Source organism: Protomyctophum parallelum (assembly GCF_964188405.1).
Source record: "Protomyctophum parallelum genome assembly, chromosome: 6".
Classification (NCBI taxonomy): domain Eukaryota; kingdom Metazoa; phylum Chordata; class Actinopteri; order Myctophiformes; family Myctophidae; genus Protomyctophum; species Protomyctophum parallelum.
This window is the reverse complement of record NC_139701.1, coordinates 53,055,435-53,075,550: the sequence shown is the minus strand read 5'-3', so window position 1 is coordinate 53,075,550 and position 20,116 is coordinate 53,055,435. Positions and strand designations below refer to the sequence as shown.

General features: G+C 45.0%; 1 protein-coding gene across 1 annotated transcript in view; it reads left to right on the top strand.

The window, feature by feature from the left end:
• The first annotated feature begins 18,799 nt into the window (after positions 1-18,799).
• The window catches only part of LOC310860340 (uncharacterized protein), a 10,779-nt gene continuing 9,462 nt past the window's right edge, over positions 18,800-20,116 (top strand). The window contains exon 1 of the mRNA XM_083767197.1: positions 18,800-18,940. Within this exon, the coding sequence (XP_083623323.1) occupies positions 18,901-18,940 (40 nt within the window). The 5' untranslated portion in view covers positions 18,800-18,900. The remainder of the gene's footprint in view (positions 18,941-20,116) is intronic.

Here is a 20,116-nt window from a genome sequence, read left to right as displayed (position 1 = left end):
GGCATTATTATTCTGGATGTCACATTATTGAAGGTATACACCGACACCAACTTTTGTCAACAGGGGTCAATATAGCTGGGGGGTGGAGCCGAGGGAAAGTTCAGAGTTCTCCCAACCGGAATAAACAGTGGAGTGTTGGGTTTTCAAACGCAGATGCTTTAAATACTACTAATTTAAAAGTAGGCGTCATGGCTTGCCAGATCACAGGCACAGATCCTTGTTGCCACTCGACAAGGAACGCTACTTTAGAAAATGAAACAAGCTAGAGGCCGATTAGAACGTTTTCCTTGACTGCATGGACATGATCCAACACAACACAATGGACTGATATATCCACATGGTAAGAGACACTTTTCTATAGATATGATCACTGAAACTTATCATAATATACATTTAAAAAATCCATTAATTCATCAATGAGGTTTATTTTTAGTAGGCTACCGACACCATTCGTTTCGACCGCACAACAATGGCTCCGTGCCAAGTTCCAACTGTCACTAAACTACTTAGAATTCACTACAATGTATCTATTCACTACAATGTATCTATAAACATTATTGATGACTTAATGGCTGTTGGTTTTTGATATTACGTTAAGTTTAAGTGATCATATCTATAGAGTGTCTCTACCAGGCGGGTAAACACTGCGCCGCGGTAACAAAATGTTTTGTAACATGTAGGGAGAGGGGGATTGATGTCCGATTTCAGTGGTGTGCAACTTGATGCATGCAATAAAGTATAAAGAGATAAGGATGCTCTGACTATAAACCACTTGAACCCCAGGTTCCCCAGCATAAACCAAAAATCTGCAAACTCACAACGCGTCGCAACCGTAGTTCGCAACGCGCTGTGAGCTCATGGTTGGCCTGGACTGAAGTGTTTCCATTTACAGTCCTTACGGCGGCTTACGCCTACACAAATGTTCAGTTTACAAATATAAAGTGCTCACCCCAGGGCCATGGATGTTACAATTCTGCTAGGGCAGGAATAAGTACCGGTATCTTCTGTATTGTTCAATAAAAAGCTATATTTAATCCGTTTTTGGCCATGCACGTTCAACTATGCGCCCCTATCGGGTGGTGCATTATAACTCTGATAAAATGACCACCGGTCGGATTAAAACGCTTTTTATTGAACAATGCAGAAGATACGGGTACTTTTACCCACCCGAGGAGGATTGTAACACCCGTGGCTCTGGGGCGAGCACTTTATATTTGAAATCTGAACATGTATGTAGACGTTAACGTTCTAAAAGGGAAAAGTGCATAAAACAGGTTGACGTTCTGCCATGACAGACGAGCATCATGTGAACTATGGCTAAATCGTCTCGTATACGTAATAATAATTCAACTTTCTGAGGGCGAGTGTTCCAGATGTCCTTCTAATGGATTTTTCTTGGCTGTCAATATTTCTATCATCCAACAAATCGCTCTGAAAGTGATCCAAAGGATGGTACGCTATTATAACTCTATGGGGAAGACCGGATGTGACATTTGTATATTACCATCTTTATGGTCCTCTCCTGATCTGGCAGGTGGGGGTCTGTAGAGAGGCCTGTAGATGGTGGGTTGTGGAGGGCAGGTAGGGGAGTCTGTGGAGAGGCCTGCAGATGGTGGGTTGTGGAGGGCAGGTGGGGGGTCTGTGGAGAGGCCTGTGGATGGTGGGTTGTGGAGGGCAGGTGGGGGGTCTGTGGAGAGGCCTGTGGATGGTGGGTTGTGGAGGGCAGGTGGGGGGTCTGTGGAGAGGCCTGCAGATGGTGGGTTGTGGAGGGCAGGTGGGGGGTCTGTGGAGAGGCCTGCAGATGGTGGGTTGTAGAGGGCAGGTGGGGGGTCTGTGGAGAGGCCTGTGGATGGTGGGTTGTGGAGGGCAGGTGGGGGGTCTGTGGAGAGGCCTGTGGATGGTGGGTTGTGGAGGGCAGGTGGGGGGTCTGTAGAGAGGCCTGTAGATGGTGGGTTGTGGAGGGCAGGTAGGGGAGTCTGTGGAGAGGCCTGCAGATGGTGGGTTGTGGAGGGCAGGTGGGGGGTCTGTGGAGAGGCCTGTGGATGGTGGGTTGTGGAGGGCGAATGAAGGCTGTGCAGGGCCCAGGTCAGGAAGAGGGCTGGAACAGGGACTGGGTGACTGCAGTTGGGGAGGGTGAGGACCAGGAGGATGAGATAAAGGACAAAACGGTGGTGGAGGGGGGTGAGCCAGAGGAAAGGCTGGAATCCTCTCCTCTGCTAACAAAAGGAGCCACTTACATCATAGTCCACCAGCACCTCCGAGGGGTACCTCGCCTCTCTCCCAAACATGACGTAGTATGGTGAGTGCAATCTTGTGAAATGTTCTTTTTGTGCGCACGGCAAACATGGTGGCCTGCAGATATTTGTCCCATGTTTTGGGTCTTTTAGCACAGTGGGCTCTGAGAGACCTGAAAATGTCCACAATACATAACATAATAGCAGACATTCAGATGCATTCAATGTAGTCTACAGCAGTCTACAGTCTACAACACGAGTTGTGTAGGTGTGTCTGGACAGAGATGCAATGAACTTACCTCTGGATGGTACAATTCATTTTCTGCACCTGGCCATTTGTTTGTGGATGGTAGGCCTATGGCGCAGAGAAGCTGCGCTGGATGTGTAGCTGTTCACAGAACCTCTTATTCACCTTAAATTACATTTTGCATTCATAATAAAATAGATTTCTAATGGAATTTGACACAAATAGCAAAGTGCTACATTGCATCAAAGTCTCACAGAAGTATCATAATTCTACTCAATGAAATGATTGAGTCCCAGCCCCGACTATAAACAGCTACTACTAATAATAAAAATACAAATAAAAATAAAAGTATAATTTGTAATGTACTGTATGCCTACTGTATGTACTATACCTGGTTCCTAAATTATGTGCCCTGGTCAGTCAAAAGACGAATTGGTGCCCCCCACTTGTAGACATAGTCCAAAATACACGCCGTGACCGTTTCAGCATCTTTAGTTTTTAGGGAGTATGCCTCAGACCACTTAGTGAAATAATCCACTATTACGCAAATATATTTGTTTCCCTCCTCCGTCTCTGTCAGGGACATCAGGTCCATTCCAAGACCTCCAGACCTCCCAAAACAAACTGGTCAGGCTCCTACTTGGCCTCACCCCCCGAACCCACCTCACCCCTGCCCACTTTGACAGGCTGGGATGGCTTAGGGTCGACGACAGAGTACAGCATCTTGCAATGGGTCTGGTCCACAAGATTCGATACACCACCAAGATACCCATGTACCTGTCTAAATACTTCCTTAATGTAAACGAAGTCCACACCCACAACACCAGAGGGAGTGCAACAAACCATGTACAACCCAGATTCGGCACAAACAAGGGACTAGATTATTTTCGCTCCTATGCCACCAAAATGTGGAACGCCCTACCAACAGTCATTAAGACATGTGAATCCCTTGACTCCTTCAAAACCGCTCTCAAAGGGCACCTACGGATGGCTGCAATTCGAAACTGGCCTCTGTAAAATCTGAATCCCCCCCCCCCCCACCCCATTTCCCCTCACTGTATATGTATCTTTTCCCTTTTTGCTTCCTATATGATGAATTCCTGTTCTGTTCTTTAGCTACATAGAAGTGTCTATTTGTATGTCTCTAAATGTTTTGATGAATTGAACAATGTGGACCCTGTTGTAAACAAGTGTAATGCTTAATTGGGTCGTCCACTCACAGTTGACAGTCTTTGTATTGAGTTTGTGCTTAAAATGTACTGTAAATTCTACAAACTGTTAATAAATATTTCAATCAATCAATCAAAAATTCCCACCAATTCAAATGGCTCCTTGACCTGAAAATAAGTTTGTTTAAAAAGAGCAATCATACAGAGATCTGTAATACCGCAGCCGTGGCGATAACACAACCTACATAGTTAGATAGCATAGAGATGAGATAGACAGATACTTAGATTCCTCTTTTGTTACCCATGGGGTAATTAAAGTCTCTGAGCACCAAAATTAACAAATATATTTACCTTAGCCAAATGTGGCTCTTGGTTCTTCCTGCGTTTGCACCAGTATTTCAGCACACCATCTAGTACAAATAAAATTCAACCTTAAATGTGATGGCAAAAATATACAATTTCTGATCTTATAAAACAACTTATGGAGATTGACAGTGTAACAGCATACATACCCTCAAGCACATAATTTTCATCTCTCCTCTTCACATTCCACCTGTCTTGCTTCGTTAAAGTTTTGCCTTCTTCAGGCTCTGGATACCTTTGGTGTAACTTGTAATCCATGATCTTCTGGTATAATTTTGGGTCCATATTTCCTCAGTATATTCAGTTATTCAACTATCTTAATGCTACTTAATGCTCCTACTCCCACAGAGGTGTGTTTTGCACAACCTTATATTGTGTTTGTTAATTGAGCAAGCCAATTAGCATCACACCCCCTCTACATTTTTGCACACCATGTTAAAGGGATAGTTCACTTTCAAACATGTTTGGGTTGATTTTAAAATCTAAGCTGGCTTTTGTGAGCACCCCAGACAGTTTTAAAAGTTTGTTGATTCAGTATGATATTTGATATTAATTTTATCAAACATTGCCAACTTCCTATACAAACCCATTGAACTTAAAACTCCATGAAATATGCCTATGTATTTAAGCCTGGATGCTACTACTCACATTAGTCAGGGGACATGAATAAAATCTGGGAATACATTTCTTACCAAGAAACTGTCAAACTAGGGGGTTTTCATCATGATTCTGAATCCATTCCAAACATTAGTTTTGCACAAAAACACTCCTTGGGCTTAAAAAGGCCATAGTCGTCATCACAAATGTGATGAGGTCAGCACATTTGGGCACATTTGTCTATGGCCGTTTTTAGCCCAAGGAGTGTTTTTCGTGCAAAACTAATGCTTGGAATGGATTCAGAATGATGAAAACCCCCTAGTTTGACAGTTTCTTGGTAAGAAATGTATTCCCAGATTATACTGATAATATTCCCTGACTATGTATGATATGGATGGTTACTAGTTGCTGTCATGGTTACTAGATCTAATGAGTTAACTGAGCAAAGGCTGTGCTTCATGGCCAGACCAGTTTGCTCAGCATTAGCAATATAAGCGCGTATTTGCCTAGTATTCTATTATTATTATTATTATTATTATTATTATTATAATAATATATTTTCCCCCCTTTTTTGAGAGAGAGAAGACCTCATGACAGACTATTTGATGCCCTCCTATGTTGGATATTTTAGGGGGAATAGTTATTAAAATAACACAAACAAAATAAATGCCCCCCCCAGAGTTGGTGCACCCAGTGGCCATCTAGTTCACATATAGAAAGTAGCAAATAACACTGTAAAAACTCAAACTGCAAAACAGAACAAGATGTGTGTGTGTGTGTGTGTGTGTGTGTGTGTGTGTGTGTGTGTGTGTGTGTGTGTGTGTGTGTGTGTGAGGGTGTGTGTGTGTGTGTGAGTGTGAGTGTGAGTGTGAGTGAGACCAGGGGTCAATGGGTCATTGGGTCGTGCTCAGACATGGAGACATACAGACATACAAACTCAGTCAGTCATATGGGAGCAGTTGGCACCGCTCTGAAATTAAGAAAAAAATATCTTAACTAAAAAAGTTTCCATATGGTGCCCAGATGTCCCTAATGCCCACCTATGCTGTATCTAAAACAAACAGTTTGTCATTTAAAATGTCTAATAAATAACGATCAGTCCCTAAGTAGCCTGTATAACATAATGAATCTAAGGTGAATTTAGGTGATGATGGTGAGAGATGTTTTTAGAAACAAATCGGTATTAAATTAAACAGCTATGTTGCAAACCATTGTGGTGACTGAGGTCTGAACTTAACCTAGTGATCATGAAGGCTTTGTGTTTTAATGGCTGGTTCTATATTCCATGATGTGATGGATAGAATGGCACACTGGACTATGCTCCAGACAGGTGAACTTATGCTGAGAACAGGACAAGCTCGAATCCCGTCACGAAGGTTTTTTTATTTTATTTTATTCCTTCATTCATCAATGCGTTTATTTTCACACACTACATGCTGGGCTACATGGCTAATATACGTGACACGTACTCATACTTCAATGGCGAATAGAATAGAATGTATAAAAGCTAATGGATAATTTAAGAAACAGGAAGAGTCGGACAACCCCTTCTTCCCGTGACTGTCAACAACAACAAAACCTGGCTAAGGTCCACAGACTCCACAACGCCTGCCCGACGCTTAAGACAAGAATCACATCGGTAGGCTTATAGGCTATGTTGTTTGGAATTGTGATTAAAATAAAGGGGAAGCAGAGGCATTGACGCGGACAGCTACACATTATTTCGCTGTGAAAAACATCTGCCGTTGTGGGTCCGTCTCTACGGCGACGGTTGACGCGGACTGAAGTTGACCGGGTCTGATGACAAACTAGAACACCGGCGCCTTGGAGGTGGTGGTGGTGGTGGAGCGCTGAGCCCGAGCGGGTGGCCCTGCAGGCGAGGCCTGGGAGGTGGTGGTGGTCGAGGACCGCGTGCGGCACCGAGCTGCCTGGGAGGTGGTGGAGGCACTGGAGCGCCGCGAGGACGCGGACGCCACGGAAGCACCATCATCCGCTGTTAAAAAAAAAAGAAGATCATCATTTGATGTGCCTTTTTCCCCCAATAAAAAATATTTACAATTATTTATTGTGCCTTTTTCCTTGTTTAACTAAATGTAGATTATACATTTAGTTAATCTACATTTGTATGGAGCAATGCTGCTTGAATCGAGTGTGTATAGCCTGTTTCGTGCTCAATATCAAAGAAGAAGCAGGACAGTTCAAGTCTATAATGTGTTGATTAAATTAGGGCCGGGACTAATTGCGATTAATTACGATTAATTAACTACAGAAAAATTAACGCGTTAAAAAAATTAACGCATTAACGCATTTTAATCGCATATTTTGTTTTCACCGCCGAACCGGAACGTTTCTCACTGGGCGCGCGTTTTCACTTACCTAAGATGCTGACGCACCCAGCAGCATTGCTGTCTGAGCAGTGAGCATTCACTTCCGCTAGTACTAGACGATAACAACAACAAACTGGAACAGCACACGTTAGCAATTAGCATGAGTGCAGACGCAAATAAGAACGCGCAGCTTGGGAAATTTAGTGGGACATTTAGATTTAAAAAGCGAGCCGATGGAAGCGTTGACAAAAATGCAGTTGTATGCACATTATGCGACAAAGAATTTGCCTATCACCGCAGCACATCGTCCCTCACATATCACATCAATGCCAAACATGTTGCAGCTAGCGTGGAAGTTCACGTTACTCCGTCTTCTTCAACGTCGCAACCTACACTCGACCTGATGCCTGGTTTCAGAGGCAAGATGACTAAGTCCACGTCTGACAAAATAACAAACTCCCTGGCTTACTGGGTTGCAGTCAACTGTAGACGGTAGTCAACTGTAGACTAGACCACTTGCGGTGGTCGAAGATATGGGGCTGCAAAAAGTGCTACAGATAGCTTCGTCTGACACAACATATGTGCTGCCATGCAGAAAGACAATCTCAAAAAGAATCCAGCAGCTTTATGACAAAAAGCTTGAACAGTTAACTGTTTCATATTTTTCCAAGGTTATGGGAGAGTGAAATAGGGTCTATTTTATTTGTATGTTGTTATGGCTGTTTGTCCTCTGAAGAAACAGATGTTTTGTTTTCTAATGGTCAGGGTTCTGGAATGTACTTGAAATAGTATACATTTGTTTTACTTGTGAGTTTACAGGTCCTTGAATTGATATGGTCTAGACTGTATATTCAACAAAAAAAAGCTGCACTTTATGGCAAAAATGGCACTGATCTGTTGGTTTTGGTTAAGTACCACCTGATAAAAAATAAACAATGTTTTGTTGCTGAAGTTTAGGTATTCACTATTCATTCCTTCACTCATAAAGTCATAATACCAAAATCCATTTGAAAAAAATGCTTTCTCACTGTTCTCGGGTCAAATAATGATATGCGATTAAAATGCGATTAATCTAGATTAATTAATCGCAGAGCCTGCGATTAATTACGATTAATTTTTTTAATCGAGTCCCAGCTCTAGATTAAATGCAAGCCTATAGGCCTATAGTTTAAATACCATCAGATTCGTCCAGCTGGAGTTCCAAATCCAACGCATCAGTGTCCATCCCCCCGTGGCTTCGATGCCGTACAACGCCACCTCTCCTATAAGAGAATTGTGTATTGTTTAATGGTAGGCCTATAGAAAATAAACAACAATCATGCACAAATGTAACTGTATATGGATATAAAAAAGTAGACTGGTACCAATTATGGCACGGATACGCTCGTCCATGGGCGACGGTGGTGGTGCGTCGCCCGGACCCCCCCCGGTAGCACCCATGGACTGGCGCTGCCTGGTCAGCCTCCTCTTGACATCAAGTTTGAGATCACTCCATTTCTTCTTAACCTCCTCCTTCGCTGTCCTTTAATAGATTGAATAATAATGTAAATAGTGTTTGTTATTAAATGTGAAATCATTGCAATTAAGACTAAGTTATAATAGTTGTAAAATGGCATTGTCTGGTCTAGTGTTGTCCGGGTGTGTCTGGAAGAGATTTCTAACTGCCTGTAAACCAGTGGCTGTATGAATGTTAGTGTAAAGGCTGTCAATGTCTATGGTGAAAATATATGTGTGTGGTGGCACGGCTATGGGCTTGATTTTTTCCAGGAAATCATATGTGTCTAATAACTGGCGTGTATGGTGGAGAGGGGGTTGAGGAAGTGGTCTATGTATTGTGCTATGTGGTAGGACAGTCTGACACTATGGGCTGGATTTTGAAGATGCGTTTTACAATGGGGTAATACATAAATTGCCCTCGCTCTGCGCAATATCGTATTATGAAAGGGATATCGGCCCGTGTTGAACGCACACACATATGGCATACGGCGTTCCTGAATATTTTAGCATTGTGGGAGTGTCCATATGTTAATTATTTTCGCTTTGCGCAATTTGCTATTAAGCCCCTTGACCTAAAAACACTCAGCGCATAACGATTAGATGTGGGTCTGACCACCTCATAAACGCAAAGAGCAATGTTTGATTTCACACGAGCGCGCAGTTCGTACACAAATGCACGTGCATGGGAAGTTTGGAAACACATGAACACACACGCTACTCCACGTCCTGACATCAGTCAATCACGGTCACAGTATAAATACCACCACTCTCACATGTCCAGCCTGAGAGAGAACAATGGAGTATATACTCGGAAGAGAGTACAAGAGACGCCGCCGCCGTTCTGAGAGTCTACAGACAACGAAGGAATTACTTAGGATTGACAGGTATATATGCCTATATAGGCTAGGCCATAGCCTTCTTCTTTGTTATTTGGTAATCCAACTTCATGAAGGCTGTGTGTGCGCACGTGTGTGTGTGTATATATATATATATATATATATATATATATTATAAAAAAAAAAATAGGCCTATATTGTTATTATCTCACAGAGACGCAATGCAGAGATGAGCTGCGCCTCTCCCGTCAGGCAGTAACCAACATTTGCCATTTGGTCAGCAACGACATCGAGCCCGCAGCTTTGCCAGTTGCTGTTAAAGTCAGTGCTGCACTGTATTTTTAATGCTGGTGGTTCATTCCAAAGTCACCTCAGCTCACTTGGAGGAATGTCACAACCTTCCGTAAGTCTGGCTATACATGCAGTCACTAAAAGCCTCCTCTGACACGCCCGTGAGTTCATCACGTTTCCCACAACACCTGAAAGCCAACATAGGGTAAAACAGGAATTCCTGGACAAGTATGGGTTCCCTGGAGTTCTGGGTGCCATAGATTGCACGCACATCCAGATTCGGGCTCCGGTACGTGAACAGTGTGAACCGTAAGGGAACCCATTCCATCAATGTCCAGGTAGTTTGCGATGCATTTCAATACATCACAAGTGTATGTGCAAAATTTCCTGGATCAAGCCATGACACCTACATCATGGATAACTCTGTCATACCTACAATCTTCGGGAGGGACCCCCCTCCTGACGGGTGGTTGTTAGGCGACAATGGTTATCCTCAAAAAACCTGGCTGATGGTGCCATATCAGGGGCCAACAACGGTGCGTGAGTTTTCTTTTAATAGAAAACACTCACGGGCACGTGTGGTAATCGAGCGAACATTTGGCGTGCTCAAAAAGCGATTCGGCTGCTTGGACAGGTCAGGTGGGGTCTTGCAATACACCCCTCAGAAAGTAGCATCTTTCTTTGCCGTATGCTGTGTGTTGCACAACATATGCCTGCGTCATAGACTGGTGCTAGAAGGCTTTGATGAGGAGAGGTGGTTGGAACATTACCGGAGAGAGCAAGCAGAGCTGCATGTACCTGCAGCTCCAAATGATGGGGTTGAGAATATAGTGCAGCGGGCAAACGCAAAGGCAGCGAGGGACCAGGTGGCAGATGATCTGGTGCGATGCAGTCGCCGTTAGTTGCCTGGTAAGCAAACTACAAACAGATTATTATTAATAATTACTTTTCTTAGCCTATAGTAATTTTGATTTATTTCAGACGGGAGACGCCAGCTCACAGTATGTAGCCTCCACATACTGGCACGCATTCCGTGCGTATATGGCCCTTTAGGCCTACACTCATTCCTGCAGAGCAGAGGAGCTGATCGAGGAACTTCAACAAGCATTCAGGTCTTTATTGCACTTTTTATTCACTCATTTTGTAATTTTTCGTTTTTATATTTGGCAATTCTTTTTTGGAATAGATTAAAAGTGGTTAGCTTGTTTAAGGTGACTTTATTTGGATTTCGGGAATAAGAGTGACATTTAACCGTCTTCCTGCCATTGCCGAAGCCCTTCGGCAATCAAAGCCTCAATTTGATAATACACCTTGCTGCCATTGCCGTAGCCCTTCGGCAATTATACTTTTATAGTGCATATGATCGATCGAGCCATAATGCTACTCACGTTAGCCGGTTAGCTAGCAATGTTGTTAGCACTGCACTGGATCGTTCAGATTAGATCGCGGTCGCCATAAGAATCCATTCTATCCGTTTCTTTCAATCGCCTGTATCTCCTATTCCTTGTCCCAGATGGCATTTTTGGTCAAACCAGCGTTTCTTTGACGGCACAGAGCCGACGTTGTGCAGTGCTATATGTACCGGCATTGATTCGATTATGTAAACAAAGGTTGTCTTGGCAACGTAAAGCTGGCAGGGATAAGCTCACTTCCGGTTGAGGCAAAATGTGGCTTTTCAAAATAAGAGCTCAAATAAAAAAAATGCTGGCATGAATTAGGTCCTAATTTCTCAATAAATGGCAGCAGTAAAAGGGTTAAGTTTGGAAACACTTTGTAGTTTGAAGTAGGCCTACTGTGGACATTTGCTGAAATCATGCACACTTTTTTCGTACAATCAAGGCCCTCGCCGGGAAACAGCTCCGAGACCCTTCTCTCGATTTGCAATTGCAATTGCAACTCACATGCGGAGGTGTGTTTATTCTGAAATAAAATAAATGCACAGAAAGCTGTTCCATTTTGCCAGACTATTAACGTCTCCCTTGTCTTCCTGTCAAACACATTTGAACTTGAGTTTCACTCGCACAGAAAACGTGTAAGCTTGTATTTAGAAATATTTATTTCAAATAATAATGACAGCTTTAGCTGTAAACGTATAAAAATAAATAATTTAAATAATATAAACATGAAAAAAGAAAAGGGTGCTCGTGCATGAGGTCAACATTAATCATTTTTTCCGCCTCGGCCCACGCAGGCGTGGACCTCGACCACGGGAAGGACCAGGAGTCGGAGAACTATAACGGCGACGGGCCGTTCTGGTGTTGCTGCTGGGGGAAGAGCGCGGTTCCGGTGCCGGTGGAGCTGGAGGTGCGGGCGGAGGTGGAGGGGCTTGGGCCGTCGGAGGAGGGTGCCTTAACGATGCCGCATGAGCGAGCCGCTCCCACGTTACAGCGCAGCGCTCCATGGCATTGGCGCTGCACACGAGCGCTTCGGTGGCCCGCTCATGTGAGGCAGCGAGCCGTCCCAGGGTGTTCTCAAGCATTTGGAACCCCGCCTGCTGCATGTCCAGGAACGGGCGATCCTCGTCCCTGGACAGTGCTCGACGGGGTCCCCGCCTGAGACGACTCGCGGCCTCGGTCGTAGGCACACTCCCCGACGGTCCTTCCCCCGGATCCAGCTCCTCCTCCTCTCGCTCTTCCCCCGCTTCTGGCTCAGACTCCGACCCGCCAACCTCCTCCTCCTGGTCGGATACAGCAGCTACGTTGGAGCTGGCCGAGGAGCCATCTGTGCAATTAATATTATGAATGAAATTAGCTGCATTGTTTGACTGCATTCGTTGCTATACATTTAAGTTTGGAGATTTGTGTGATGGTGTCTCATTCCTTTCCAATGGGTAAATGTTGTTAGCTATAGGCTATGCATAGGATCCACATGTGATTTCTCATTGTGAGATTGGCCATTATTATACTATTTATTAGCCATGCTATGTTACCGAGATGTGTATTCTCCCACTTTACACCACCTGGTGTATAGGCCATGCAAATTAAAACTGAAGGCAGTGAAATCCAACGAAAAAAGAAGGAATTGGGATAAGATAACCACACGAAAAACACACACATGAATCTTCTGAAATCCAATTGTTAAAAAACCCAGAAAGAAACTTATGCCTTCCACTCTTTTTGGACTTATAGCCAATAACCCGTTTGATATTATTTAATTTCAAAATATATCTATAGCCATTTCCACCGTATATAGAATTTACTACGTGAATTTAGACAGGTAGTTGGCTGCAAGCTTGTTGAAGCTGACAAACATTGCAGTCCATGTGGTTATTATCTTGACCAATTTTTTTAAATTTTTATTGCGTGGCATGCATGCGCCTATACACTCGGCCATCATAAACCAGGTGGTGCTAATTTGGGAGAATGCTCTCCACGGTTCCACCCCAAATAATAAGTGGAATTGGAAGGAAATGTAATTACCAGATACCCCGCCGACCTCAACCCCACCGAACCCCTCTATGCTTTCGGTGCAGAGGGTAGAGGCGGCGAGGTCCTCGGCTGGTGTGAGAACCTCCAACGTAGCTGTTCCTCCTCCCGTGGCCGACTGCTGCCATCGGTTTGCGGCGACCTTTGGATTGAATAATCTATTGTCAATTTCAATATAAGGCAATAGGCCATGGAGAGCCTGCACCTCTATTAATCCCCAAGCCATTCTGGTCAATGTCAATATTCAACTCAAGTACTCAACATACCTTCTGTTTGCTCGTCCTCCGGAGATCGGCAAACCTTTTTTTTATTTGTGCCACACTGCGGGTGACTCCGGAGGACGCACAGACGGCCGCCTGCACCTCAGCCCACGCCTGCTTTATGTGGTTGAGGCGGGGAGGCAGGGAAGGAGTCCCGTAAATGGCCTGTTGACGTTGTTTGACCTCATGCACGAGCACTCGAACTTCTTCGGCGGAGAACCGAAGAGCCCTCCGCCGGTTTGGGACGTCTTCAATGTCCGCCATCATAATAGCATTGCACAGACCGCAGGTGATCAGCTGACTTTTAAAGGGAATGGCATAATTGGCTGGAAGGAGAAAACGCCCTAAACACACCCATGACTAATTCAAGGCCGTTTTGCGCACTCCACGGGGTGTCAAAAGCGCTTCTTAACATGCCCAAAATTGCAATATGACATACCACACGCCCCCAGCTCATAAAACTGTAATATGATTAGTAATATTATTTGAACTGCTTAATGGAGCCCTATGGGTCTGCCGGGAGGCACCTCGAAGGGAATAGTCCAAGTCTGGGGATCCTTGTGGATTTTGGGTAGTAGATAGAATATCCTAGGTCTGGGGTTATCGGGTCCATAGAGGAAGTCGCGTTGTTTGGAGGTGATGTAGTTTTGGTGATAAAGTGTTGTAATGATTTGTCTGAGTTTGATCTGAGTCTGTGGTTGTATGCTGGCTGCTATGTGAGTGTAGTATCTAGTGTTGGATAGTTGTCTGTTGGCTTCATATGTGTATTGGAAATTATCTAAAATGACTATTTTTGAACCTTTATCAGCTGGTTTAATAACTATTTTTGTGTTGTTCCGCAGTGTTGTGATGCTGTTCCGTTCGTCTGTGGTCAGGTTGTCAGGTCTGGCTGGTGATGGGTGGTACTGATTAAGTGTATGGTTATCTAGCTGTATGAGGTCTCGTATCCTGCCGTCCACCTGGGAGAGTTTTGGCTCCCAGGTGGAGGGCAGGACAAAAGGTGTATGTCCGTCTGTCTGTGTGTTTTGGAAAAAGTCTATTAATTTAAGTCTCCTATGGTATCTGTGTGTGTCCCTTCGAAGTGCCTCCCAATCTGTCCCTGTGGGTCGAGGAATGTAGGCGAGACCCCTCTCCAGCAACTGGGCCTCTGCGGCCGTGAGACGGACGGACCTGGACAGGTTCAACACATTGGAGTGGGGGTCAGGTGCTGGTCGGAGGGACTGAATGGCTGTTGGACGTGGAGAGGAAGAGGAAGAGGGGGGAAGAATGGTGTGGGAGAGGGAGGAGAGGGAGGAGGAGGAGGAGGAGGAGGAGGAGGAGGGGAGCCTGTTGGGAACAAGGCAGGTGCCAGAGGAAGGGGAGAGGTAGGGCAGGAATCCAGGCTTCGGCTCCTGTTTAAAGAAAATTTAAATGTGTGCACCAATGGTTAAATATTTTGACTGCTGTGTTGTGTGTCCAGTGTATGTTGTCGGGTTCTGTGTGAAACTGGTCGGGGTCAACTGGTGGGATGTATGGGAAATGTGTGGAGATGTACTGGTTCATGAGTGTGAGGTTCTTTTTCTGTTTGGCTGTTAGGAACTGGGAGAAGTTGATGAGGGGAATATGGATGGTGGCGTTTGGAAAGGTCCGTTGTGCCTCCTTGTGCATCCCATTAAGCTGCCTATACAGGAGGTCTGGTCTGTATCATTGTCCTTGCAGTTGATGCCCACCGAGAGAATGACTTCTTCTACCCTGGGGTGAACCTCCGCCTTTTCCAAAACCTTGGTCAGGTGGTTGAAGGTCGCCCCAGGGTAGCTGTCTATCTGGAGATCAGTGTGGTGTGATGGTGGGATTATATTTAAATTGGAGTCCCCCAAGATGGCCACCGGCTTTTGGACCACAATATTCCAGTCCAGCACCTTTCTCTTAGGCCTGGCCTTGTGATATGTGGGTATGCAGGGAAGTGCTGGGGATGTAGGGGGTGGTGACGTGTGTGGCTGTGAGGCGCCAGTGGTGAGAGGCTGCGGGATCGGGTGGTTCTGAGAGGGTTCAGAGGGGCCTGTTTGGTCACGGTTGTTCCCGTATCGAGGCCTACTCATCATTACCCGGGATCTTACGGTACCGATCCCGCGCTTCACACCGGCGCCTCCTGTGGGGGAAAGGGAAATGGAGTTTAATTCATTGAATAATGCTGGGGTGTGCTGGGGAGTGGTGGGTGTGGTGGGAAGGACTGGTGAGGTGGGTTGGAGTGGACTTGGGGCTGTGGACTCCTCACAGGTAGAACACTCTCTGGGTTGGAAACGGGGGGAGGTTCCAGTGGTGGTGTGGGTAGTCTTGGGTGTTGAGGAGGCAGAAGGAATTAAGGGGATAGGGTGAGCTGCCCGCAACCTCCACCTCCCGAACCCCGTTAGGGGGTCCGGGTGCAGAGGAGGCGGGCAGTGTTGAGTGCTCCGGGACAGGGGACAGGGGGGTTGTGGGGGGCAACCGGGAGCTGGACCTGTGGGGTTTTACTCTCTGTGGCTGGGGGGGCGCCAGAGCAAAGGCCTCTGGACGTCTCCCCAGGGACAGAGAGCAAATGGGTCTGGGTTGTGGGCGGGGGGCACTAGGGAGGACGGGTCGCTGGTCTGTGGAGGTTATGAGGAGGGGTGGGATGGTAGGCCGCCTGGTTATAGGGATGGTGAGAAGGGGTGGGATGGAAGGCGTTGGGAGTAAGGCTGGTGGGGAAGTGTTCCTGCCTAGAGGAGGGGGGAACACTTGGGCTGGGGTCCTAGGGTGTGGGAGCAGGCCAGGCAGAGCACTAGCAGAGCTATTGGGTGGTCTCGAGTGAGGTGGAGGGGGGGCGGTGTGTGTTGCTGTGTATGTGTTCGCTCGTGTATGTATGTTGTAGCGGTTTGTATGTGTGAAATGTTGCTGTGTATTGAGTTGTGTCTGTGTATGTTGTCTGTGTTGTGTGTGTTGTGTTGTGTCTGTGTATGTTGTCTGTGTTGTGTGTTGTGTTGGCTGTCTGTGTTGTGTGTGTTGTGTGGTTGGCTGTGTGTGTTGTGTTGGCTGTCTGTGTTGTATGTGTTGTGTGGTTGGCTGTGTGTGTTGTGTGTGTTGTGTGTTTGGCTGTGTGGTTGGCTGTGTGTGTTGTGTGGGTGTCTGTATCTGTAGTATGTTGCTAACCCGGGTTAGGGTTGCAGTAGTCAGTCTCTGGGTGTATCGTTTATGTGCCCACCCTATGGCTATGGTATAGGCCATAGGGTTATGTGGGTGTATGTCTGGTGTGAGTGTGTCTATGGTGTCTGTGTAGTGTGTTTGTAATATGTGCATGTTTGTGTTCATCCAGTTGTGTGTGTTGTGGGCCACCTGCGTGGTGGTGGTCTCAGTGGGGCAGGCGGGTTTGATGAAGGTGGTGAGTTTGTTCACCTGTCTCATCATCCCAACAGGGAAGGACCCCGTCCGGAGTGCCCTGTCAGCCACCTCTCCATGGTGTACAGCTTGGATTATTTTAAAATAAAGTTAGGCTGTCTGCCTGGTGGCTTCATCGGGAGGGTGACCAAGGGGGGGCTGGCTGTTAGGTACAGGGTGATGGGGGCGTGTAGTAGGGGTATGGGAAGACAGATGTATAGGGGGATATCTGTTGGTGAAGGGTGGTCTAGTTACTTGGGCATATGTGGGTCTACGGGGAAAACTGTGTGCAGAGGGATGTTGCATGGTGAGGGTGGTGGCTAGTTCTAACAAAAGGGAATGGGGTTAAGTGTGGAGGCACTTAAAAACAACAAATACAAATTTAAAATACAATCCCATCTGGGGTGAGCAGCTGTAAGGTATGCTGCCCAGGGTTGGGCCCTTACCACCTGGGTTGGATGCGCCTGGAGCCTGGAGACTGGAGCCTGGCTGGAAAGCTGCCTCCAGTTGATGTTGTGGTTGCTGGATCTGCAGGCTCAGTGGTGGAGATGGTGAACAGTGGACTCAACTACGCGTGCAGTTGTGACCAGGGTTGGGCCCCCCATAGAAATTCTATTAAAAACCAAATTTATTGTTTCAAAGGTGCAACCAAGACTTAAAAGCAAAGAAACAAGTAAAAAGGGTCTAATCTAAAAGCTAAAAGGTTCTGACGTTTCGCTGTTCTTGCAGCTTCTTCAGAGGATAGCATTTCTGGGGCAAGGGTGAGAGCCAACACCCCAAGGAGGATATAAGTAAGGTGGTGTGTTCTGTGGGTGGAGCTAACTGTGGGGGTGTCCAAGGTGGTAAGGTGGTGGTGCCATGATATGGTTGGTCTGGGAGTGAGGATGGGGGGGTGGATTTTGGAGGGAGGGTTTTTTTTGTTATGGATTTGTTTAAGGGGGTAGGAAGAATAAAGGGGCTCTAGTAAAGCTAGCCTGTACTGTATCCAATGCTATAAAAGAATAAAAGAAAGAATAAAGGAATAAAGGAAAAAAATAATGAAATAATGAAATATAATAAAATAACTAATGACATAATAAAATAATAATATAATAATAAAAGCACTTAATACATAATGAGATAAAAAAGGGAAAGAATGGAGAAAGGCAGAGAGTTAGTGGTATAATATGACTGATAATTATTATTAAGACCTGGAGAGAAGGTTATTTGAGGGCACCCCATCCGAGGAGCCCCCTGTAGGACAACAAGACAGGCAAACTCCGGGGTTATGACAGAGGGGTTACTCGAGACTCTCCCATATATGCTCTGTGTGTACAGTGAGGACGGCTGATCCTCAGCCTTATTTGTCCAACTGGGGGACTCCAGGATTCCCTCAGTGGGCCCATGGTCCACTATAGGACCAGTGGACAGCGGAAACACATCCCTAAATTTGTGCTACCATACAATAAAACAGTTTTGTTAAAACAGTTAAAAAGAGACCCCTAGTGGCACTAGTGGCAATGCCACCCCTAGTAAAATGGGTAGGGTTTAAAAAAAGGCAAGAGTTTGCTCTTGTGCACTGGCCTAAAAGTGGGTCCTCAAAAACTGCTAAAACTTCTGAAATGTATGTATGTAGGTATGTATGTGTGTATGTATTTTAAAAGGGGAGGCTTTTTTGTAAAAATCCCTGCCCGCAATACCTTCATATATTTAAAATGAGTCCAAAATAGGGTTACCAGTGTAATGTATGTATGTATGTATGTATGTATGTATGTATGTATGTATGTATGTATGTATGTATGTATGTATGTATCATATGTATCATATGTATGTATATCTGTATATATACATGTGTATTAACAAATAAGGCAAAATTACCTACATTTAATTCAGCTTCAAGTAGCATGTGCCATGTTTCTTCATTCATGATTCATGATTCTGAAACCATTCCAAGCATTCGTTTTGCACACAAAAAACACACCTTGGGCTAAAAAACGAGCATAGCAGTCATCACAAATGTGATGAGGTCAGGCCTAATTATTATTATTTTTTTAAACCATGAAGAAAATCACAATCACACAACAACCAGCAGAGGGCACGAGAGAGAGAGAGAGAGAGAGAGAGAGAGAGAGAGAGAGAGAGAGAGTTCTATGCGTCCACCCTAGTGAATCCTGCTCACTTGTCTCTGACAGACTCAACTGAGCGAGCAGTCAGAGCGCAGACAGCTGATAAACTATTAGACTAATTCCTTTGCAGACAGCAGATATACTGTAGATCTACTTCAACCTCCCTCGGCGATACATCTGATGGACAACACATGGCTTGTATCAACCATATTCATAATCGGTAATTACAACTTTCTTTATTTGCCCTTCTTTTTTACTTTTTTAAATTCTGAACAAAGTAAAAGAGTAGGCTATAGCTCTGGTCCATAGACCATATAGCCTTACTGCTTGTGCTGCCGTTCCATCGGCATTTAAGAGCTATGGACCAGAGCTAGAAAACTAATAAAGGAGCAAAATGTGACTAAAATGTGTCCATAGCATGCCATACGTGACGTCACATGCAGGCAGCAGAGATAGATAGAGACACCAGAGGCAGTGCTGCGAAGAAAGTCATGTAGCCTAAAGTCATGAAAGTCATGTAGTTAATACAAATCACACCCGTGTGAAGTGGGGGGCGCTAATATATTATATATATATATATATATATATATATATATATACCTTTATTGAAAGGATAAGCCCCTTGAGATGTCGCATCTCATTTTAGAGGGGGTCCTCAGCACAGATACATTGTACAATACAGTTCACAAAGCAATACAACAGTACAACCATACACACAGAAAGGACAAAACAAAACAAGACAAAACAAAAGCTCTCCCAAAGATAGCTCCCACCCCACTGTTTCAACCCTAAATAGCAGAGTTCATATGGGGGAAAATATATACCCTTTGCACAATAAGACCATGTTATTAGGCAAAAAAACTAAACAAAAGCAAACAAGCAATACCAGCATGCATAATGTGATAATAATGAACAGCAGCATCGAGCCAGCAGGGAACACATATGAAGGTACATACAGATCGGTCGGTATGTTATATTTATGGAAAACAAGGACAACTGCCAAGAAGAGTACGTTAATTTAGAAGCATGAGCACGGCGTTAGAAGGTGTATGAAAATTGATTCCTTAAATACGTTGAGGGAAGTGATTGATCTGAGTGGACTTGGTAGGTCATTCCAATCAGATGGAGCTTTAAATTTGAAGGCACGGTGCCCACTTTCCTTTTTTATCCTTGTGGGGACTGTAAAGTAGGGATGGTCCGTGTGTCTTAAATTATAGTGTGGTGTGTATGGGACAAGAAATTGTTTTAGGTACTGTGGATAAGGAAAGAAAATACATTTAAAAATAAATTGTAGCCAATGTGAGTGTCTTCGTGATTTAGGTGATAGCCAGTTTAAAGACTCGTACATGGAGCAATGGTGAGTTCTATATGGGCATCTCAGTATGAATCTACATAG